At 43.2% G+C, this 24,665-nt stretch overlaps 1 protein-coding gene across 14 annotated transcripts in view; it reads left to right on the forward strand.

Moving 5' to 3' along the window:
• Window positions 1-24,665, forward strand: part of ZNF462 (zinc finger protein 462) — a 113,516-nt gene that overhangs the window by 70,091 nt on the left and 18,760 nt on the right. For all 14 annotated transcript variants that reach the window (XR_010588740.1, XR_010588741.1, XR_010588739.1 and 11 more), the window contains 2 exons: window positions 16,511-16,778; window positions 19,544-19,680. Coding sequence is in view for 11 of the 14 variants with exons in the window: in XM_005283489.5 (XP_005283546.2) it covers window positions 16,511-16,778; window positions 19,544-19,680 (405 nt within the window). In the remaining 3 variants the exon portion in view is untranslated. The remainder of the gene's footprint in view (window positions 1-16,510; window positions 16,779-19,543; window positions 19,681-24,665) is intronic.

Below are 24,665 nucleotides of genomic sequence, written 5' to 3' on the forward strand. Positions count from 1 at the left end.
AGGAAGTTTTAACAGCTTGCCATGTAAATATCGGAGACAAAACAATAATCATCGCAGGGCTGAGCTTTTGTTTAGAGAAACATTCTACAGCAGTATGATCATCAGAGCTCTCTATTTAACAGGGTTTTACCATGTTAGTGAGCATCTTTACACTACCCCCAACCTATCAGTGATTTTATTAAACTGAATGACATCTCTGAATACACGCATTGATCTAACTAGGCATGTCTGTCTAATGTTAATATTAAAAAAAAAAATTGGACAGGAAGCACCAAATTCTTTTGAAAAACAAAAATGAAAGGCCTGTGGAAATATTGTACATTAAAGTGCAGTCTTGTGTGTAGCATAATCACGTGTAGTATGTTGCTGTTTTAAACAATAATAATCCAGATAAAGGGCCAAATCCACAGCTGTGACACTACTGAGTGTCAGTGGAGCTACGCTGCTTTACACCTTTCCTTCTGGTTGTTTTGAATTAGAAAGTCAGGTCCTGTCTGGCCTTGAGGAACGGATAGTGACTGGCATGCTTGTAAAATTATGACATCACAAGAATAAGGAGACTCAGAACTAAGCATTTGAGAGTTTGGTTTTTTGTTTTTGTGTTTTGTCAAACTGTTTTTGTGTGTTTGGTGGGTTTCTTCAGACCTCTGTTTCACTTCCAAGTCTAAGGAGCAGTTTGGAGAAAGGATGTCTTTTGGCTCTGTCTCTAGTAAGGCAACCCACACTAGTTTGTTACACCAGCACAAACTCGTCATGAAGACACACCACTCTGGTGCAAAGTGGGGCTTTACATCTGTGCAGTTTAATCCAGTAATACACAGATGTAAGTTACACTGGTGTACCTATAACAGTGCAAATTTCCTTACTGTAGGCAGGGCCTGAATTATAGATTAATTACCCCTTCTTTCAGGGTGAGAGGTCATACTACACATGCTCTGAGATCCTCCAGCAAAACTAGGGAAAGCCTGATTGGACTTCCCAAGGCAGTACCACACCCTGCTCCATCCCTTTTAAAGATGGGAGGAAGCATAAATCTTTCAATTTGCCTGCAAGTAGTTACACTAGACCGGGGCTTAAGTGTTTGCAGGACTGAACCTGAAAATCCTAGATGCCTTCATCCTCCCCAAGAGAAGCTTCTGAGACCTGTAAATCAGGCTGTGTCTTCCATGCAAGTTCCAGTCCTAAACAAATATATTTGGAAGTTGAAGGCAATGTTATTTTATTTTAAAAAGGAGAGAGACAGAGAAGTACATGAGTGGGTCTTATAACATTTAAAAAAAAATACCCAACAGCTTAATAAATGGTTGGCATTTTTATAATTATTTCATGCACATTGTACTTAAAAACAAAGTCATCATGGCTGCTCACCCATGCTCACTTTGAGTGATACTTATTTTTTTGAATAGCCTGATTGGTTTTTGGTGGGACTGCAAAGAAAGATACTATTCTATATGAGTAAGGTTGGCAGAATCTGGAGATACCCTTTGGAAGCAATACAATGCACTTTATGCATTCTCCTGCGACTCAGTGGCCATCCCCTTCCCTCCACGCATGCCAAGAAAAATATTTGCCCATCATAAATACAGGCACACATTACAGAACACGCACAGAGTCAGTAATGTTCAAAACAGAAGCTTTTTTGAGTTTTACTTTATGGTATGCATCAGTGTGTTCACTTTATTTATTTATTTTTTTAAGCAGCAACTCAAAACAGACCCAACACCTCAATGTCAAAAAAATAAAATAAAAAGCAGATGTGATGATAATTAAATTCACTAAGCAGCAGTATCTGAGCTCCATCATTGTCCAAAGCACCCAATCCCATGTATTCCAGCTATTCTTGAACGTTGTTATTTTCCTTTTGATAAAGGCCATTGCCTCATCTGGAGACTGAAATATAAAGACGTGTCTGTCTTGGTTCACCGGAGCCTGGCTGGGCATAGAACTGCTTAACTGAGTCCCCTCTTTTAAGCTGTTGCTTGAAAGGTGCAAATCCATTTTTTCCCCCTCCCATCCCCTTTTCAGAAGTGATGCTGCATAGTCCGGAAAAATACCTATCTCCTGCTCTTTGCCATCTGAAATCCCCTAGGGCTCAGAGGGGCTTCCAACTAGTTATTAAAGGAAGTTGACATGGCAGCAGAACCACGCAAGAAGCCTGGCGAGGAGAGGGGTTCTCAGAAGACCAGCAAGACAAGAACAGATCCATTGAGTTGCACATAGCTAGTGATCCACTTTTCCCACACAAAAAAACAACAACTTGTCCGGGCAGATCCTTCAACATACTCAGAGACTTCAGGTACCCCTTGATTTTTTGTGTAGGCCTTAGTTTCTAGCTCATCTTTAATCTTTTAGGTGCAGTGTTGTCCTCCTTCAAAGTGTTTTAATAGCCTCCCGTCCAGAGGTCTCTAAATCTATCACTCATAAGGCCAGTCGTTTAATTTTCACTTCAGTTATTTCTCTAATTTTGTTTGTTTTTGTTTGTTTGTTTTGCTAGTAGCAGCTAGTGCTTTTTGGATGTCACGCAGTCTTTTTTATATAAGGATTCCATACTTGTAGTCTATTGCATTGTTAAGTTTCAAAAGACTGATATCATAGTATGTTTCATAGGAACATTGTTGCTGTGGGAACATGGAAGTATCCTTTTCGCTGCATGGGCCTCACAGTTTTTGAAAGAAATCCTTTGAAGTTGGCAGTCCTTTATTTGGCTTCCGTTTGATTGGGAAGGCACAGAACCAGTGAGGACAAAAGTGCAAGTTTAAACAAAGCTTAAGGCATAATTGCTTAAATTGCAAGGCGAGTTGGATGTGCAACTGCACAGAATATCTTTGGTGATCAGATAACATGGTGTGATGAATATGCTATTAAAACAAGTGGATGTCTCCATGTGCACACGCACAGTCACATTTGATAGGTATATCTGCACACTTGATACTGAACTCTTGGGGGGGGGGTTGTGTATATTTGTGCTGATTTTAGTGAAAGTGTGAGTCAGAACAGTTACTGCCCTTGCACAGTAAAAGACTGTCAGTTGTTACTAACCTAGGTCCCAGTTCAAGAAAGCACTTAAACATGTCTTTAACTTTACAGACACACACTGAGCATATTGAACTCTAGTAAAGTACTTGCAGTGCATGGAGTTAAGCATATGCATAATTCTTTGCTCAGGTTCTTAATTTTGTTGGTTTAGTGTTGGACTTTTTTTCATCTAAAAAAAACACTTTGGTTTTGATTACTACTCTCCTAAAATTTATCCTTTTTAATGCAAAACACTTTGCATTTATTTAGCATAGAGAAACTCCTAAACTGGAGAATTGCTTATGATTTGTCTTTGCGTTATTACAACTTAAAGATGTCCAGATAGACTTCAAACAACAAAGCAAAAACTTGGAAGGCTGAAATAAATAAAAATATTTCTTTTCGTAATGGTTTCTTGCAAAGATCTGGTCTTACATCAAATGTTTACTACAAAGTCAGAAACCACTGAAGATAGTGGTTTAGTGGCTTGATTAAGATTGACAGACCTTAACTATAGTTTTGATCAAGGGCACTGCTGCAATGTAAAACTCCTTTATGCATTTTTATATTTTATACCCAACCCAAAATTTGAATGAAAAATTGTGTGGCTAATGTATTGCATTATGATTCTGAAAGGAAGTTAGCCTGGAGACTTAAATGAATTTTTTTCAGGGTGGTGACATGTAAAATTGTATATACAAGCCTGAGGTGGTCATAGGAAGCTATTTCCCCAGTAAAATTGGTTGAGGGTTTTTTTGTTTTTTTAATTATTTTTAAACTAATGCTCTGTGGTTCACTTTAAGCCAGCAAGTGCATTTTGACAGTATTATACAGATTTGTAAAGTACACAAGAGGAACACATCTTAGTCACCTTTCAGAGAGCAAGAGAGAGAGAGAAGCTGAAGGGAAAAAAGTAGTCAAAAGATATGGAGAATGACAGTGATTGCTTAAAAATAAAACACTTCGCTTTCACTATCACTTAAAAAAAACCAAACAAACCAGCCTGAAAATAGCGAAGGTGCAGTTTTCAGAATCATTCGGCATTGGTCTAACTTTCCTACCATTGAAGTTAATGAGCGTTTGCTCTGAGGAGCTGCCACACTCTCTCAATCCTTCCTGTGTTTGATGATGGCCCAAAATGCAGTACAAATGATGCCAGTGCTAGAATTCCGATTAGTGCAAAGCCTTTGTATCTATTTGCTTGCCTGAGGTCGCATGGGAAGGAGTGGCTCCAGTATGTCATCCCCCTGTGTTTGGGCTAGGGTTGCCAACTTTGTAATATTTAAAAACCGGACACTTCAGCAGGAGTGCCAGAACCTCCCGAGGCCCCGCCTCTTCCCTCCTGAGGCCCTGCCTCTTCTCCCAAGGCCCCAACCCCATTTGCTCCTCTTCCCTCTCCACCCCCAGTTGCTCGCTGCTTTTCCCCTCTTCATAGAATATCAGGATTGGAAGGGACCTCAGGAGGTCATCTAGTCCAACCCCCTGCTCAAAGCAGGACCAATCCCCAACTAAATTATCCCAGCCAGGGCTTTGTCAAGCCTGACCTTAAAAACCTCTAAGGAAGGAGATTCCACCACCTCCCTAGGGAACCCATTCCAGTGCTTCACCACCCTCCTAGTGAAATTTTTTTTCCTGATATCCAACCTAAACCTCCCACACTGCAACTTGAGACCATTGCTCCTTGTTCTGTCATCTGCTACCACTGAGAACAGTCTAGATCCATCCTCTTTGGAACCCCCTTCAGGTAGCTGAAAGCAGCTATCAAATCCCCCCCCCTCATTCTTCTCTTCTGCAGACTAAATAATCCCAGTTCCCTCAGACTCTCCTCATAAGTCATGTGCTCCAGCCCCCTAATCATTTTTGTTGCCCTCTGCTGGACTCTTTCCAATTTTTCCACATCCTTCTTGTAGGGTGGGGCCCAAAACTAGACACAGTACTTCAGATGAGGCCTGACCAATGTTGAATAGAGGGGAATGATCACATCCTTCGATTTGCTGGCAGTGCCCCTACTTATACAGCCCAAAATGCCGTTAGCCTTCTTGGCAACAAGGGCACACTGTCGACTCATATCCAGCTTCTCGTCCACTGTAACCCCTAGGTCCTTTTCTGCAGAACTGCTGCCTAGCCATTCGGTCCCTAGTCTGTAGCGGAGCATGGGATTCTTCCTTCCTAAGTGCAGGACTCTGCACTTGTCCTTGTTAAACCTCATCAGGTTTCTTTTGGCCCAATCCTCTTCCCCCGTTTCTCTCCCCCTCTGCTCAGGTTGGGAGGGACTCAACGGTGGAGCTGGGGCATGGAGCTGCAGCTGCCCGATGCAGGTGGGCGGTGGCCTGACTGAGTAGGGGCTGGCACGGGTTATGATCTGGTGCCTCCCCGCCTTCTCCACCTGCATTAACCAGACTTTTGGTGTCTGGTCAGTAGATCTGACCAGACACTGTCAGATCCCCTTTTCGACTGGACTTTTGAGTCAAAAAGCAGACACCTGGCCACCTTCGTTAAGGCCCTTCATTACTGCTGCTTTGTACTGCTCTAGCACCTTCCATCAAAGAATCTCGAAGAGCTTTGTAAAGGACGGTCAGCTTTATGTCCGTTTGATGTGTGAGGACATAGGTGCAGAGAGGTTAATATCAACATTTTTGTGCCTGGGTGCCTAAAGTTTTGACACCTATGGCACCTACATACTTATTTAGGCATCTGAATTTGTAGTTTGCTTCTTCAAGTGTCAGTGAAATTTTAGCACTGAAATGTGGCACTTGTGTTTGAAAATATTGACCAAAGTGGCTTGACTAAGGTTGCACAGCAAATCATGGCAAAGTCAGGAATAGAACATGTGTCTCCCGATACGCAATCTATTGACAGTAACCGTGTGGGGATCGAGGTGTGGATGGTAAGACCTAGTGGTCAGAGCCAGAGTTAGACGCTAGGAACCAAAGCCAGAGCCGGAGTTGGAATTAGGATCACACCAAGGGTTGAGACTGGAGTCAGGGTCAGTATTTATGCCAAAGGTTAAGCCAGAATCAGTATCAGGCGTCATGCTGAGGGTCAGGACTTGAGTCAGAGAGCCATGCCAAGGATTGATTCGGAACCAGGGAACAGTGCCCGTGGTCAAGCCAGAGTCGTAGCCTAGTACTGCATCAGGTCAGGAGTTCACTCAGTTGCTCAGACAACTTCCTGTTCCTCTTTCTGGTTTTAGAATTGCACCCAGGCCAATCAGAGGGGCTGAACACCAGGCCAATTGGTGGAGCTGGACATCTGCTCCAATCAGGAGCTTCGTGGACAGTGTCTCTGGTGGTGGAGTTCTGCCAGTCCCCTCCCATGCTGGTTCTGGAGAGCTGTTGAGTGGCAGTCATGGTCTGGGTGCTGCTTGGGGACTTGTGGGACCAAATTCAAGACCCAGGATCCTTCACACCTTGCCCAGGTGTCCACTATTAATCTTGATATTCTCCAGAGCAAGTTTAGTCATAGTAACAGGAATTGCCAGACTGGATCGGACTGGGTGTCCATCTAATCCAGAGGAAGGTGCAAGAAACCATGTAACTGGCAATTAAGGAATAACCTGCTCTTGGGGGAAGTTTCTTTCTAACACCCAATAGTTAGACATTGTGTTAAGCCTTGAAGCACAGGGCTTAAATGTAGGAAATGCAGTTCAGTGACTGTAGGTTGTGTATATGTGTTTGTACAGATACACACACAAACCCAGAACAATGAAGAAACATTTAAATACTTTGTGTTTGATGATCATAGAATATCAGGGTTGGAAGGGACCTCAGGAGGTCATCTAGTCCAACCCCTGCTCAAAGCAGGACCAATCCTGAGACAGATTTTTGCCCCAGATCCCTAGATGGCCCCCTCAAGGATTGAATTCTCAACCCTGGGTTTAGCAGGCCAGTGCTCAAACCACTGAGCTATCCCTCTCCCCCGCCTTGCCTTGCCTTGCCTTGCCTGATCATGCTTATTAAACAGGAAGGGAATCGCAGAGCAGACTAAAATAAGTCTGAGATGGTTACAAGTTCATAAGACACACCTCAGCCCTTTACACTTGGAATGAGGAATGAATGGTAGATGGAAAATTTACATAAATTAAGAAACTAACCATTATTGATCACGCCCAATCATTGAATGGTTAAATCTATATCTCACTAGATCTACTTAGTGTCTAACCTCTCTGCTTTGCTTTTTCCATCTAGTCCCAAGTGGCCCAATTCATCCCTTGTGTAACTTCATTTGCCGTACTGGAGCTGCACCATGAATGCAATTGGCTCAAGAGATTAGAAACAAATGGACAACTTTTATTTTAAAATCTTTGGAGACAGTGTGTGTATTGAGATCTGACATTTGAAATACAAATACATTTTGTTTATTTCTTAGTCCTACCTCAGTTTAGACTGTGGAATTTTTATCACTTGAATAACAAACTGTGTAAATACATGGTTGAAACCTGACCTATGTATTGAACTGTTAAGCCAGTACATCCAGGTGGCAGCATACTCCCAGCCTACTGCAGTGCTCAGACTTTAAACAGCAAGTCTCTGACTAAACATAGGTGCCACACACTCAAGCAGGTAATTCAAATATGTAAAGTTGTTCAGCATGCATCAGTCCTATATAATGAGGAAAATCACAGTGAAGAAAACCCATTCTACGCTAGAATTCCTCTCTGGCCTGAAAAAATACTAAGTAGGGAGCATGTTGCAGAAAAATGATTGGAATAATCTGAGTTTTAAAGAATGGAATTGTGCTTGGCGTAAAATAATAATAAACAATTTTTGAGGTAAAGTTGAAGGATAATAAGCTAAAAATAAAACCAAGAAAGCAGCGTGGGGGGGAGAGGGGATAAAGAAGCAACAGAATTAATGGCCCAAGACTGAATGGATACACAGAGAGCAGTGTCCTTTCCTACCTAGAATTGATCATTCCAAAGCAGCACTTTTGTAGAGCAGCATAGGGATGCAGATAGTGCTGCTGGCCACGTTGTACCTACTCTGTGGATAAATAGAGGCCTTGAATGCCAATGTTAATAGAAATTCCTGGCAGTATAGGAAACTTTATAATAGGAGGGGACAGGAAGCTCTTTGGTTGGTCCCCTCCCTGCAGATAAAAATAATATGGTACAACTTCTTCCTCCAATTACTTTTCTCTCTTCTGAAATGTATATAGTTCCCATTGCTTTTCCTTGTAATTGATTATATAGTGTATTATTACTACTGTATACCTGATCCTGTGCCCAGTGAAAAATCAATTGGAGAACTCCCATAGACTTCAATGGGGAGCAGTATGGGTCCCTCGCTGTGTTAAATAATTTTACCTTCTGAGTTTCACCTTCTAAATTCCTTTTGTTATTTTCCTCTCCTTAAATTAAGTGCATGACCTTTCTAAAAAAGTGATTCTGACAGTAGCACAAGGAGTTGTGCAACATCTATCCCCTCTTTGTTGCGTTCAGAGTTACGTGTGTGTCTATAACTCAAAAGAAAAAAGGAGATTAAAAGTTACAAAGGAGCATGGATATAGTCTCTCCAGCCTTTTTATTTGAAGAACTAAGATCCTACAGTCTGTGTCGCTTTCTGGTTGCCCTCTGCTGTACCTTCTATAAATCTATAATATCCTTTTTAATGTTAAAAAAATGGCCAGAACTGATCAAAGCATTCCAAATGTGGTCTTGATACACAGTGCTGGAATAACTTCCTCCAGTGTATATTCAGTTCTTTTTTTTTTTTAATACATCCTCAAATGTCAATTGTTTTTCTCTGCTGCATAAAGCAGTGTGTGGCAGGGTTTTGTTTTCATCCCCTCAGATCTGTCTCCTGGTTATTTCTTGGCAGTGCCTAAATGTTGAGGGCCTGATTGTCATTTGCACCATGGCCACTTCAATGTTGTTCTGACACCGTAAAGGGGCCCCTTTGTGTAAATGAGAATTAAGCCCAGTGAGTTCAATTTAAAAAAAAAAAATCAATTGGTCATATGAAATTTCCTTGCACTCTCAGTATTTTCCACAAGCACCCATGCTTCAAGTCTGTGTTGAATCCTCAGTCTTCTCACCCTTCTTTTCCTCCCCCACTATGTTTCATCTTCAGAGTGTTTCACTCTCCCACATATTCCTGCTTCAGGTCAGTGATGTGCGGCGTCAAGTGAACAAACGTGTGTCACCTTAGTGATCCTTGTCGAATTCCACTTCCCCACCTTCCCACTTCTCATGCTGTTGCTGCTACATGAGTAGAATATCCTCTCACCGCTGCCTAAGCTGATACTTGGAGTCTGGTTGAGTTTCAGTGGGATTCATATTTTGAAATCACAAAGACTCTTCAAAATCCCACCTCGACGTATTTTTACTTGCTTGGTGTCTGGTATCGGATCTTGACTTGGTTTCTTCCTTAGAGGAGAAGCCATTTGCTTGTATTTTTTCTTCCTCAAAAAAAATCTGACTGTTTCTTTTTACAGTCTTCCCTTTGTGAATAACATTCTAGGGGCTTCCCCGTTATAGGCTCTCCAATATGCCCCCAATGCTGAAGTTGCTGTTCCTGTTCTGTATTGTCTTGGATCTTTCCATGGTATCCCATTTGTTTCTTGATCTAGTTCATCATACCATTTTTGACCAAAGAGACTTTTAAATACATGTTGAAGTGTCCCAATCTCTCACACTTCCTTTGTTCAAAACTCTGGAGCTGGATAAGAGCTTCTCCAACTGCTGATTTCTTGTTTTATTTCATTCCTCAACCCTCCACAAGAAGATGATCAGTGACTTTGTAGTTTCTGTTCTGGTATGAATTTTACAGGGAAATAATGTCTTTATCCATCTCTCTCTCTTTGGTCATTGATCTATCTCTCGCTATCACTTAGAGGCTAGAGTACTCTTGTTCCTCATGTACTCAGTCTATTGCATCTCTTATGCAATATTCTAATCTCCATCTCTGGCCCTGATTCTGGAAGCACTGAATGCTAAACACGTGTAGCCCATTGACTTTGGTGTCTGAAAGACTGGGGCACTCATTTGTATTTTATTTTTACTTATTAGTTTAATTGTTTAATCTTCCTACTGCTTCTCTGTGCCTGACAATTAAATATTTTGCATTCGTATCTCTTAGCCTAAACTGGTGTTTGCTCTGATGTGCTTGTGTCGATTGACAAATTTTGTATGTCAGACTTGTATATGATATTTCAACTTGATTTTCTTGGATTTTCAAGTAAATTATAATATCCTGGGATGAAAAATTAAATTTATTTTTACTTCCTCAAAAATATTCTATTTTTCCTTTTATTAAATAAAAAAACAATTTTTATGCACGTTGGCGCACATACGTTAATTTGCCCAAGACTGGCTATGGAAACTTGGGAATTTTCATTCTTATCTAGTATTTACTGCACTTTTAAATATTTTTTCCTAGTATTTCTCTAGTTTTTCCACAATTCCATGGTATATGTATGAACCTGTTGTTTTCTCTATTGCATCTCTTCCACTTGCTTATTTCAGATATGCTTAATTTCTTTTGGAATAAAGAAATCCTCTTGTACCTTACATATTATATTTATTGTTAATATGTTGTATTAATACAGAAGAGTTTTCTCATTCTCTTGAGTTATGGACGTCCAGGTGTTTCCCCATAGACTCCTGATACCATAATTTTTAACAAACTCTGTAAACAGTTAATGCCATTATGTATGGCTGTACATACCAGGTATGGTATCATCCGCCAACCATGTGTTGCTCTTTCCAGTGTAAAAAGCAGTAACCAGTCACAACACTGTTGTTTTTCTGTGTTGCTAGGACCTCCTAACTGGGATGGCCAATCTTACTCCTTCCTTTCGTAGGCCTCTTTAATAGAGCATCCAGTATGCACTGGCCAAAGTATTGCTGAAATGATCTGATTGCATATCCTCCAGGCACTTTGAGTCAACTTTTCAAAAGTGCCTGAGTTCCACTTAAAGCCAATGAGATTTAAGCTCCAAAGTGACTTAGGTGCTTTTGAAAATTTTATCCTGCAATGGTTAGGAAACGTGGTAGGCATGGATGCACAAATATAGTTAGCACATGGCTGTGTTGAATATCCTCACAGCAACTCTTCCCCATCCCACCCTCCAACTTGTACTGCATATAACCAGTTCAGATGATCACTTCACCATGTGTTACGAGCACATCATTTACTTATAGACGGGATTTTCAGAAGCAATCTGTGCTGACCTAACTGCTCCCTTTGAAGTCAATAGTAAAACTTCCATTGATTTCACTGAGAACAGAATTAGGTCAATGGCGAGCACTTTTGACTATCCCCTCCTATAATATAGGCAGGAACTGAGTTATCTGCTAGTCTTATGGCACTGTCTATGCAGTTGGCCTATTGGAAAATCTTACAGGTTACATTTCAAGTCACAATATTTCTACTGTACCCATTGTTCTTCCAAGTTTCATTGTCTCAGTTACGACCAATTCTTCCTTCACTGAGGGCTATTGCTGCTCTTTTTATGTCTGAAAAGTCTATAGTTTATCTCCAACGTTTTCAGTGGCACAGTGCGGCCTCTGTGTAAAAATCGCTGTTCAAAGCAAATCTCTTTGGGATTTGTTGGACTATTTGACTATTTTGCCCTGGTTGATTTGTTGCCTGCCAGTCGCAGTTTCTGATATCTGTGTACAGAACTGTCCCATATTTTCTTTGTCATGTTAGCCAGTCTCATGTTTTGGTTTGTATTTTAAAAATTGGCTAGTTTTTCTGATCACATGCTCAGCCCTCGTTCCTGATTGTTTTTCCTTTTATGAATCTTCTAGGGGCTCTCTTTTGGCTTTCTGTATTCCATTATTTAATATAATTTTCTAACTACTCCCTGTCTGCTGAATGTCTTTCTTCTTCTTGCTGGGCTTTGATGCAAACTTGGGATACCATTTTTCTTTACTTTCTTCAAACCTGGATTGCAAGACCCTCTGTCTACTCTGGGCTGAGATTGCAAATGCCTTTTGGGAGTTTGTCCAACCCAACTTCTCCTCTGGATGCAACAAAAGGCTGGTGTGTAATCTGCATCATTAGTGGGGTCCTACCAAATTCACAGTCCATTTTGGTCAATTTTATGGCCAAAGGTTTTTTAAAATAGTTCATTTCATTATTTCAGCTATTTAAATCTGAAATTTCACAGTGTTGAAATTGTAGGGGTCCTGACCCAAAAAGGAGTTGTGAGGCAAGGGGGGTTGCGGTATTGCTACCCTTACTTCTGCGCAGCTGCTGGCGGTGCTGCCTTCAGAGCTGGGCACCTGGAGAGCGGCTGCTGGCCGGGAGCCCAGCTCAGAAGGCGGAACTGCCACCAGCAGCAGTGCAGACGTAAGGATGGCCTGGTATGGCATTGCCACCCTTCTGCACTGCTGCCTGCAAAGTGGGCCCTCAGTCAGCAGCCACCACTCTCTGGCCACCCAGCTCTGAAGGCAGCAACGCAGAAGTAAGGATGGCCTGGTGTGCATTGCATGGTAAGCCACCCTTGCTTCTGTGCTGCTGCTGGCGGGGCTCTGCCTTCAGAGCTGGGCACCTGGCCAACAGCTGCTGCTCTCTGGCTGCCCGGCTGTGGAGGCAGCAGAGAAGTAAGGGTACCCCCCCCCAACTCCTTTTTGGGTCAGGACCCCCAATTTGAGAAACGCTCGTCTCCCCCATGAAATCTGTATAGGATAGGGTAAAAGCGCCCACAAGACCAGATTTCACGGTCTGTGGCGCATTTTTCATGGCTGTGAATTTGGTAGGGTCCTAGTCATTCGTTAATAGAACCACCTGCCTATTTACCTTATATCCAGGTCTTTTTGTCTTGCCTCGTTATTATTTAACATTAATATTGTGGTAGTGCTTGGAGGCCTTAATCATGTTGGGACCCTATTGTGCTAGGTGCTGTACAGACATCTAGAGAGAGACAATCCTTGCCCCCAAGTGTAACTCTGGGTGCTTCTAGACCCCCCCCCCCCGCCCCAATTCCATGGGAGTTAAATAAGTTCTTAAATACGTTGCTGACCAGGGATGGAATTTATTACTCACACACATAAATGTTTTGCTGAGTTGAGGCTATACTACCCCTTCTCCTTTGTATTGAATTACCATTCTTTTGCTCAGAATAAAGAACCTACCCAGTCATTATTGCACCACACCACATTTTTTTACCCCTAACTTGGCTTTTACCTACATACAGTGCTTGCTGTACTATGCACTAAAGGCTTGATCCAGAGCCCACTGAAGTCAATTATGAGGCTTTCCATTAACTTCAGTGGGCTTTAGATCAGGTACTAAGGGCTTGGTCTAGAGCAGTGGTCTTCAACCTGTGGTCCATGGACCCCTGGGGGTGTCCAGACTGTCTAAGGGGTCCACAAAAGGTTGTCATTACCATAGAACAGTGGTTTCAACCTGAGGTCCAAGGACCCCAGACTATGTTTAAGTTTTCCAATGGAGGTCCGCACCTTCATTCAAAATTTTTTAGGGGTGCACAAATGAAAAAATTGAAAACCACTGGTCTAGAGCTCATTGAAGTCAATGGAAAGACTCTGTTCCATTCAGTGGCCTTTTGGACTGGGCCCTAAGTGTTCTTGGTAGATTCGTGTCTGTAAACATTCCACCTTTGAACTAGAATATTACATTGTCTGGCAAACTGCTTCTCAGAAATCAACAGAAGCCACATATACACATGTTAATCCTAGTTGTTTTCCTTCAGGAAGAGCTAAATCTTGCACTGCTTAAGGAATCTGAGAGAATTAAAGCATACTGGCAAAGGAAGAGGGGTGAAATATCCATGCAGAGCTGTAGGCATAAATGTTAACATTGTGAGTGTATAATCACAATCTCCAGCGGTGTGTGGATAACTTATTTCTATAAATATTGAAGTGCCGATCAAGTGTAGAATATTTTCATCAAAAGAGCTATAAACCAAAAATAGAAAACAAATGAACACAAATCCAAGTTGAATGAAGAAAATTCAAATACACATTATGTTCCTTTCGGGTATTTCCCATGATAGGAAAGTTGATCTTTGGTTCACCTTTTTCCTCCTGTGGGTTTATAAGAGTGCCTCTTTATTTCTGCAAGTTTCACAGAGCAGATTCCACATAAATATGTAAATACCAGAGTTTAGGGCTTCTTCTCTTTTGTTTTTTTGTTTTTGTTTTTTAAATGAGACAGCTGGAGTAATATGCAGCAGACTCTAGGGAGAAGGAAAATATGTAAAATAAAATAAAGTATAATGGATCTTCCAAAAACCCCCACTTCTGGTTAAAAGATTAGCCACATTTTTACCAATGGATAATATTCAAAACATTGATGGGTGAAAATGTGGGCCAGATTCTCAGCTGCTATAAATACGCCCAGCTCCATTGGAGTGGATGAAAATGCACCTGTTTATTTCTGCTTAGGATCTGGCCCAGAATGCTGAAGATGTGATGGAAATTGTCAGTCTCCTTGTTGCTAAGTAATGGATCAACAAGGTTTTGTTCAATGATTTACAGGAGGCCTGAATGGCGCGCGCACACAACTGCCTGCTGTGACATCAAAATTATTAGGATGCCAAGCCCTTGTATGGGAGGCTATGTCTAGCTGGGACGTTAGAACGGTTGGGTCACATAACCCAGACGTTAGTCGCTTCCCCCCTTTGAAAGAAAATATACAATGAACTCTTATGACTTACTGGCCAAAAGCAATGCAGAGGAGCACGTTGCCTGCTCTCTCTTTAAGGGAGTAATGGCTTTTAGAGAAGGCTGCTTCAGCTCTGAGCTTGCTAGGCCTGTGCTAATGTGGAGGGAATAGGGGGACTGTTTCGAACAAAAGGAAAACAAACCTTGAGGTTTTAAGGGGGTGGGGGGGGGACACTGTAAACCACTAATGAAATGGTAAACTTGCTACAGAAAGAATGAATGCACAGATGCTAAATGCTGCATTCTGATCAGGTCTGGGTTCATGAGACTTGGATAGAAGAATGTAGGAGAGAACTTAATGCATTTTACCAGGATCCTTTATGTCTAGTCCTTTGTCCTCACTCTACACCTGGTGATAAACCAAGGGAGGCGTGAGACATTATTTAACTCTTCTCCGTTTTGTTTTTTGCCTTGTTTTGTTTATCATTTCTAAAGCCTGTATATTCCCCTTTTTGGCAGGGAGAAAGCAAGCAAGCGTTGTACTCTTTTGAAGACAGGTGGGGAGAAGTCCCCACAGTGAGTGCTATGTAGTGCTGCTTGCTTTTTGTTTGTCTTTACTAATTGGTTAGAATGGATGGTATTAAGTTCCATCGAGTATGGGTGTTAGAGAATTCCTACATATCCTGCCTCAGGGAATTATACTTTGGAAAATTAAGTCTCCATCAAAGCAGGAGGTGGTTTGTACAGTTTGTAGTCCCTCTTCTTCTTTCTTTCTTTTCTTTTCTTTTTTTGAAAAGCTTAAGAAAAGAGCCTTTTGTTTTCTTTTCAGGAAAGTTACACTGAAATTCATCTGTGCTGTATTCATCTGCCTTCATTCGTGCCATTCATGGGCAGCTGTCGGTTATATAGGACAAAGCTGATGAATTCCAAACCTCCACATTCAAAACAGTGTATTGGGAAAGGTTCAAGACCTTTTTTTTTTTTTATGTTGGGAGGAAGGAATTCTGGTTTTCAATTTGTGTTCTGAGATTTTTCCCTCCTCTTCTCCTTCCTCCCATGCCCCATCAATCTCATTTCTCTGTCATGATATTTTAATGGCATTTAAAATTCTCTTGGACTCCTTAAGACTTGTCTGTATGACATCGATGTTTTTGTCACTGTAGCCAAACTTTAAAAATATCTTTCAAGGAAACCTGATTGGAAATCTCTTTAGTGGGATTTAAGATGAAATATCCTTTTTAATATTGTCTCACTTTTGAACATCAGCCACTGGAGAATATATCTGATTTTTATATTTTAAAATTAAAATCATTTCTAATGTTAGGATGTGAATAGTTAGATATTATAGTGAATGCTCCATACTGGAACACTTTGTTTTAGCTAGCTTTGCTAAGGGGTTTCTCCAATAATTCCATGAATTTTAGGGGAAATAACTGTAAATGCTTTGAAAAAAAAAATAGGTTACTCATAAACATCAGGGGCTTGATCCTCAGCTGGTGTAAATTAGCATAAATCAATGGAAATGCACCAGTTCACACCAGCTGAAAATCTGTTTTGGATTATGCGTCAAATATAGAAGAATGCACACAGTATATTAACCTGCCTCTATTTCACAGTTTACAGATTTCTTGAAACTAGGCTCCTTTTTATACTGCCTCCATTTTGAAGCCTCTCACTTGATAATTAAAAATAATGATTTCAGTCAACTGCCTTTAATTGTAAAATATAAACTACATTGTAGATTGTAGAGATGAACAAGTACCATTCTTCCCTCCACACCACTTCTGAAAGAAGTGTCTAAATTTTCATGATTTAGGGCTTGATCTAACTCCAATCAAAGTAAACAGGACTTGGATCAGGTCCTTAAAACCTCACATTCTCTGACCAACTGGTATAACTTCCCCTTCACTTTCTCCCCAGATTCTTCGTACTCCGAACCTCCTGATGTTCAGCAACAGCTGAACCACTACCAGTCAGCAGCTCTGGCCAGGAACAACAACAACATTAGCCCCATCCCACTTTCTGGGGCTGCTGCAGGAGCTGAACAGAAAACTGAAGCCATCCTTAACTGTGAATTTTGTGAATTCTCCTCGGGTTACATTCAGAGCATTCGGCGTCACTACCGTGACAAACATGGAGGGAAGAAACTCTTCAAGTGCAAAGATTGTTCCTTTTATACAGGCTTTAAGTAAGTATTGTACAAAACAGATAAACTGAAATCACTTCTAACACTTTAAAAGACAAGCACTCTGGTTCCTGAGATGGCTGACTGGAGCTGAAGAGAAACATAACAATGGATAATTAGGGAGAAATACATAAGAACTGCCTTTCCAGATCACACCAGGGTTAATCTAATCCACTTTCCTGTCTCTGACAGCATTCACTACTTCCTGCTGAAGAGGAAAGGTGCAAGAAATCCCTGCAATAGGTTGTTACAGAATAGTGTGTCCACAGAGAATGATTCTTCCCGATCATCTGTTGTTAGAGTTGGTTTATGCCTTGAAGCATGAGAGTTTATGGCCCATCAGAAAACTCCTGTGTGTGTTTTTGGAGGGCGTTAGAAGCCAGCATGAGACGAGAGGAAGGCAGATGTTCTAGTGAAGTTCCCACTGATTGTCTAAAGAAGTCTTTATCATATAACTTTATAATCTCCTCCCTTTTTCTCCATCTAGTTCAGACAGCAGAAGTGAAACACATAACCAAAAGTGTGTGACGGTATATTTGAATATTTCATCAAATCGGTTAAACACCCCCAAAATAAAAACTCCGTTATTTCCATGTATTTCCAGTTCCATGGTTTTAGACTGTTGTTCATCACTTATTATTATTACTCCTTTCTCCAACCAATAACACTGGACAAAACAATACTGTCTTAAATCAACATATTTAATTATATGTTAACACTTGTTGACATGGACGTTTGCGTTCCTTAATGCAGTGTTTCTCAAGCATTTGGGGATTCGGTCTTTCCTCTCAGGAATGTAGAAAAGTCCCATCCTCTATTCATTATGAACAGTGAAACACAGAAGAACACCCATTGAAGTCAATGAAAAGACTCCTATTGACTTCATTGGCCACTGGACCAGGCCCAAAGCCAGCAGAGTTTGTCATTTTCTTGCTATCATAGAATCATAGAATCTGATAGGAGGTCATCTAGTCCAACCCCCTGCTCAAAGCAGGACCAATCCCCAACTAAATCATCCCAGCCAGGGCTTTGTCAAGCCTGACCTTAAAAACCTCTAAAGAAGGAGATTCCACCACCTCCCTAGGGAACCTATTCTAGTGCTTCACCAGCCTCCTAGTGAAAAAGTTTTTCTTAATACCCAACCTAAGCCTCCCTCACTGCAACTTGAGACCATTACTCCTTGTTCTGTCATCTGGTACCACTGAGAACAGTCTAGATCCAGCCTCTTTGGAACCCCCTTTCAGGTAGTTGAAAGCAGCTAACAAATCCCCCCTCATTCTTCTCTTCTGCAGACTAAACAATCCCAGTTCCCTCAACCTCTCCTCATAAGTCATGTGCTCCAGCCCCCTAATCATTTTTGTTGCCCTCTGCTGGACTCTTTCCAATTTTTCCACATCCTTCTTGTAGTGTGGAGCCCAAAACTGGACACAGTACTCCAGATGAGGCCTGACCAATGTCGAATAGAGGGGAATGATCAGGTCCCTCAATCTGCTGGCAATGCCCCTACTTATACAGCCCAAAATGCCGTTAGCCTTCTTGGCAACAAGGGCACACTGTTGACTCATATCCAGCTTCTCGTCCATGGTAACCCCGAGGTCCTTTTCTGCAGAACTGCTGCCTAGCCACTCGGTCCCTAGTCTGTAGCAGTGCATGGGATTCTTCCGTCCTAAGTGCAGGACTCTGCACTTGTCCTTGTTGAACCTCATCAGGTTTCTTTTGGCCCAATCCTCTAATTTGTCTAGGTCCCCCTGTATCCTGTCCCTATCCTCCAGCATATCTACCATTCCTCCCAGTTTAGTATCATCTGCAAACTTGCCGAGGGTGCAATCCATGCCAATCTCCAGATCATTAATGAAGATATTGAACAAAACCGGCCCCAGGACCAACCCTTGGGGTATTCCGCTTGAAACCGGCTGCCAACTAGACATGGAGCCATTGATCACTACCCGTTGAGCTCGACGATCTAGCCAGCTTTCTATCCACCTTATAGTCCAAAGGTCCTTATATCAAGCCAACAGGGACTGTAAATTCCTTAGTGAAGAGTTAAGCAGCTTGCTGCATTTACAGGCTCCATCACTCCTTAATCCAAAATTATTGAACCACTCAAGTTTACCAACGCCTCCTCCACAGCTGGCCTTGTAGCCACATAGGTACATAGTTAACTCTTAGGTATGAGTGTGCAGTGTATCTGTCTTCTACATGTGCAACTAGTAGTATAACTTGCTGCAAAACATTTTCTGCTAACTAAAGTCTATTTATATACCAAATCTGGAGCATAGTGTTTCAGCTGTTTTTGAGTTAGGCCCACAAAAGAAAGGTGGCGAGAATGTTTCTGTTGTCAGAATGACATTTATCTTCAGCCTTGTGACTCCAGAACTGTTGAAGGAATTTTGCTCAAATTTTCCAAACATGTTTCGCCTTTGGCAGAGACCAGGCGTGGAAGTTTTCAGCCCAAAGACCTCTTTTGAGCATGTGGAATGGAAATTCTTTTGCTGCATTAACTATAGCCCCGTGATCAGTGCAACCACTGCAATAGAATATTTTGTCAGAGTACGTGATGGCTATGTAAGAGTAAATCCTGCAAATACATACACACATGTGTTACTCGTATGAGGAGTCCCACTGAAGTATCGTGTGGTTTTACACAGACAGGAGTAAGTGGCATCTGTAGCACTTTAAATAACATTTCAGTGATAGAGCTGTGGCACTTGACGTGTAGACCTATGAAATACTGATTTTTATCTCTTCTGCTTCTCCTTACTTTATAGATCTGCTTTTACTATGCATGTGGAAGCTGGGCATTCCGCAGTTCCTGAGGAAGGACCCAAAGACCTTCGCTGTCCTCTTTGCCTGTACCACACCAAATACAAACGTAACATGATTGACCATATAGTCCTGCACAGAGGTAAAGACATCCCTTGTAGTATTTGTGTCTGACAAAGAAAACCTTGAACGATACCTGTTTATTTCAGGCCCATGAAATGAAGTTTTCATCTGAATGTGAACATTAAAGTGTTGAGTAGCTCAGAAGCCTTTGCACATATTTTTAGTGATGTATTTTGTTTCTTTTCTATGAAGTACAAAGAATTAGACCAAAGTGGATAGAGGGCAGATTTGAAATTTCTGTTTAGAATTTCCACCAGCAATGTTTACCATCATTTGACATCTGGTTAGCATGTGTTATGCTTCTCCTATCACTCTGTGGGGCAAGATAGCACCCTGCTCACCCAGAAACGTGTTTACCATATGAATGTATTTCTAATGAGTCCATTATCTAAAAATCTCTGTTCCATATACATTGTTAAAGGATGGGTCTATTCCATCTGCACCGTCCTCTACCCTGGACACCCCAGAAGATCCCATTAGGACTTAAAATATCTTTCTTCACCACACCTGCATCAACTATACTTTGGAGCAAAAATGGCCAAAACTTTTTAAAACAATTAAGAGCTGACTTCGAGATTATCCTACTCTATTAACCACAGGCTTGAAAGTCCAGAAGAGACAGCTGTTTGGACACTCTGGGCTGGGATTCCTGCCGAAAGTTATCACACTTGATGCTTAGAGATGGTCTGTTGGCTGCCTAAATCCAAACCCATGTGTGGGATGGCTCCCTGCCTACTCGCAGGTTAAGCAGAATCTCGCAGTACGATATTGATGCTGAGCAAATGTGGGTTTCAAATGCCATCTTTTCCTGGAGGAGAGTCTTCTTGTGTGGCAGCCCTATCATACAACATGCTTCACTATATTCTGGGCTGCTTCAGGTTTAGAAAGGCTCCAAACAATGAAGTAGATCAAGTTGATAAGTACTTCCGGCTGTTGGAAAGACTGTATTGAAGGGGCATCTGGGAAGATCATACAGACCTTCCTAGGACTCAAAAGGCAATTGATAGAGCAGACTTGGGAAAAGTGGCCCGCGGGATCATCCTGTCCGGCCCCTGAGCTCCCGGCCAGAGAGCCTAGTCCCCGGCCCCTCCCCTGTAGCCACATCTCCGGGCAGGCCACACTCTGGCTCGCCGCTCCCTCTGGGCAGGGTAGGGAGTGCAGCTTGCTCTGGCCGGGTTTCGTGGCTGCGAGCTCCCGCTGCTGGTAAGGGGGCGGGGAGCAGGGGGGTTGGGTAAGGGGGCGGGGGTCCTGGGGGGCAGTCAGGGAGGAGGGGACAGTTGGATGGGCAGAGGTTCTGGGGGGATGGTCAGGGGATGGGGAACAGGGAGGGTTGGGAGTGGGAGTCCTGGGGGGCTTGTTGGGGGACGGGGGTGTGGATGGGGTCAGGAGGGCAGTCAGGGGGTGCAGGGGGGGTTGAATAAGGGGGTGGGATCCTGGGGGGCAGTTAGGGGCAGGGAGTCATGGGAGGGGGTGGTCACGGGATGAGGAGCACAGGGTGGGGGTGTGGATAGAGGTTGGGGAAGTCAGGGGACAGGGAGCGGGGGGTTGGATAGGGGGTGGAGGTCCCGGTAGACCGGGAACGGGGGGGCGGGGGTTGGATAAGGGGGTGGGATCCTGGGGGGCAGTTAGGGGCAGGGGGTCCTGGGAGGGGGTGGTCAGGGGATGAGGAGCAGAGGGCGGTTGTATAGGGGGTGGGAGTCCCGGGGGGGCTGTCGGGGCGGGGGTGTGGATAGGGGTCGGGACAGGGAGCAGGGGGGTTGGATAGGGGGTGGGGGTCGTGGGAGGGGCGGTCTGGGGACAAGGAGCGGGGGGTTGGATGGGTCGGGGGTTCTGAGGGTGGCAGTCAGGGGGTGGGAAGTGGGAGGTGGCGGATAGGGGGCGGGGGCCAGGCTGTTTGGGGAGGCACAGCCTTCCCTACCCGCCCTCTATACAGTTGTGCAACCCCAGTGTGGCCCTCGGACCAAAAAGTTTGCCCACCTCTGTGATCGAGCCAGCTCACGGAGTGTAAAAGCTTGGCAGGCAATGGCACTCGGTGCTGAGCTCATCCTCCAAAGGTGTTATCGCACTAGACAGCCCAAGTCTGTTGATCTGCAGGATCCGTCTTCTGTGGCTTTTGAGAAGGAGGTGGGTTAGGCTGTATTTGGGCTGTTAGAGACATCACTGAGGAATGTGTTTATCGGCACTTCTGAGGCATTGATTGGGTCAGAAGAGTTCACTAGGTATAGTTTGTGCAAGTTGTTTTATAGTTTGTGTGAGTTGTTGTTGTCGTCGTTACTTGTGTTACCGCACATAGGCGCCCTAGTGAGGTTGTTCTCTGTCCTGTGTTTGTATCTGGACTGTGCGAGTAGGCACAGCTTTTAAAGTGTGAATAAACAAGCATAGAGAAGAGAATGGGTTGCAGCGCGCTAGACCTGGTTGGAAAACTTCCACTGATGCAAGATTTTTGAGGAAAACTGCAAATGTTCAGTAATCTTTGGTAGCACTTTACATGTTCAAAGCACTGTGCAGACATTAACGAGTTGATCCTCACAACACCCCAAGGGAGCAGGCAGATAACTATTCTGTGAAACTGTGGGTCAGTTCCTTGGCACCACTGCAGCGACTTTGCAACTCTCCAGCCACGCAGAGCAGCCTTGAACCCCTGTCTTGGTGAGTCTTCAGGTAGAGCAGAGCTGCCTGAGTGGCAGCTGTGAAGCATCTCTCTGCCCAGTTGCCAGAACAGTCCCCTAAGAGTTATTGGTGGCTGAAAATAATAGAGACCAGACCATTTGCTAGATGGGACCGTGTGTGCGCGTTAGCACATTTACGCTCCTTGCAGAGCTGCACTTCTGTTTCCATTTTCCAACAAGCTCTATAAGATAGAGCATCTCTCATCTCAGTTCTAATCTGGCCCTGTGAAAAGAGACACATGTTTTGTCTTTTAATTTTATCCAATTTATCCAGTGCTCCTGTCGTAGATCTCTAGACATACAAAATAAAAACTTGAAAACAAATAAATGAACTTGATAGTCAACACTACTGAAAGACCCCTCCAAAAAAGGGAAAAAAGCATCCAAATTTAATCAAGTTCTTCTACCCTCTCCATGCCCCATCCTCCTTAGGCAAAGCTTCATTGTACATAGGCTTTGTGAGTGTTGTTGCAATGAACCTACAGAAAGGCCCTTTTACACCATTCAGGCAGTGTAAAGAGACCTTAGTGAAACTGAGAATTGGGCCTGGGAAGAGTCAGATGATGTCCGCTTTCAAGGGCCCACGAAGAGCGGTTCTTTCATACACATAGCACCCAAACTCTAAAGGACAGCCAGGTCAATACCTGAATCATCCATCCAAGCCCTCCTTCCTGAGAAACATGTGACCAGATCATGTTTGACACTAATAATGGCAGCCTCAGTAGAGCGGTCGAGGGGTTAATGTACTTGGGCACTGAAATACCCTTGCATCTTGAGAGCTAAGCCTTTCTGGACAGGAGTGAGGCATGGGGGGGCTGCCCTGCTGCAGTCTCTTCTGAAGCCATTCCAGAGACGGAAAGAGGGCCTTGGTGTCAGACTGTCTGTCCAAGCACAGATTGTGCAGGGGGTTGAGGGTGAGTAATGGATGCTGTGCATAAAAACAGTGGAGCTATGCTAATTTACACCAGCTGAGGATCTGGTCTTTTATGTTGATTGGTGCCCTTTCTCCCTCCCCAGCAGATAACGAGTTACAGGTGTACAACCTTGTACTGGCTAGTTCTCACTGTGACGTTCGGGTCTTTGCCATGTGGCACTGAAGGATGAAAACACACTGTAAATCTTGTTTCTGTTGAGATGATGTCCAGAGGCCCCAGTCAGAATGAAAGGTCCCTGATTTCACAGGATGTGGCTGACATTTGGCAGCACATCACCCTCTCTTTAGCCACAGTTAATGGGCGGTGATAGAAGTTGACCATTCACTGGGCTCAAGCCATTATCAGCTAGAGCATGGAATGGCTTGTTAGAGAACTTTAAGCAAGGAGTATGTTTCCCATTAAAAGTTATGGGCGCAGGATATCGTTAGTCTGCCTCTGAGAGCCTTCTGCCATGTGTCACCTACTCAGCTCAATCAGTTACACATCATCAGTGTGGTTTAACTTCCCTTTTATGGGCACAGAGGAGCAGTGATTCTGTGCCCTTTCCTAGTCTGAAGGGGGAGGGAATTTATAGGACCGGAGCCTGCGTTGCAGGCATACAGTGGTGAGGAGACTTTTGAGTCACTCTTGGGCTTCATGGCAGTCCGATTTGGAGAGCCCTTGGAAGTTCTGTAACTGGAACCGGGGAACTCCAGATCTGTGCCCAGCTCAGCCATTAGCCTGTAATTTAGCCCAGACGATGCCGTTACATTTTACTGGCCATTCTCTGATGTGCTTTCCTATCCAGCATAGGATGAAAGGCTCTGGTATTTTTCCAGTGCTGAAAGCAGCTTTCAAGCCGGATGCCTTGGTTCCACAAGTCCAAATTCACAGAACTCGGAGGGAGCCTTCTAAAATAGTTTTCCTATGCCCCCAAATGTCACAACTTTAAATCCTGTTATCTTGTAGCCTCCCCAACACCACCACCACCACTGGGTTTTTTTCTTCCCCTGAAGGGCCATGAGTTGACATTTTTACAGATGGAACAACTGTCACTGGTGCAGGAGCAAATCTTACTTGTTCCGAGCCTTTAGCAAGAATAGCTTTGGGGGAAGTTCCACCTTTTGGAGTGGTGTGAGGAGAAGGAAATATTTTGAAATCAGGTTGGTTTTTTTTGTTTTGTTTTGTTTTAATAAACAGATGCTTGAAGCAGGTGAGGGGTTTGGAATATTTAAATATTTGAAAAATAGATTACTTGGCAGAGAGGGCACATGAAATGGTCAGAGATGCATGATAAATGCATTTATTATATGCATATCATTCCTGTATGGGTGGGGGTGGGGTTGGGGGTGTGTGTAGGAATTCTATCAGTACAATAAATTACTAGAAACCAGGATTACTTTAATGTCTCCAAATGGGAG

This window comes from Chrysemys picta, chromosome 6, assembly GCF_011386835.1.
Source record: "Chrysemys picta bellii isolate R12L10 chromosome 6, ASM1138683v2, whole genome shotgun sequence".
Classification (NCBI taxonomy): Eukaryota; Metazoa; Chordata; order Testudines; family Emydidae; genus Chrysemys; species Chrysemys picta.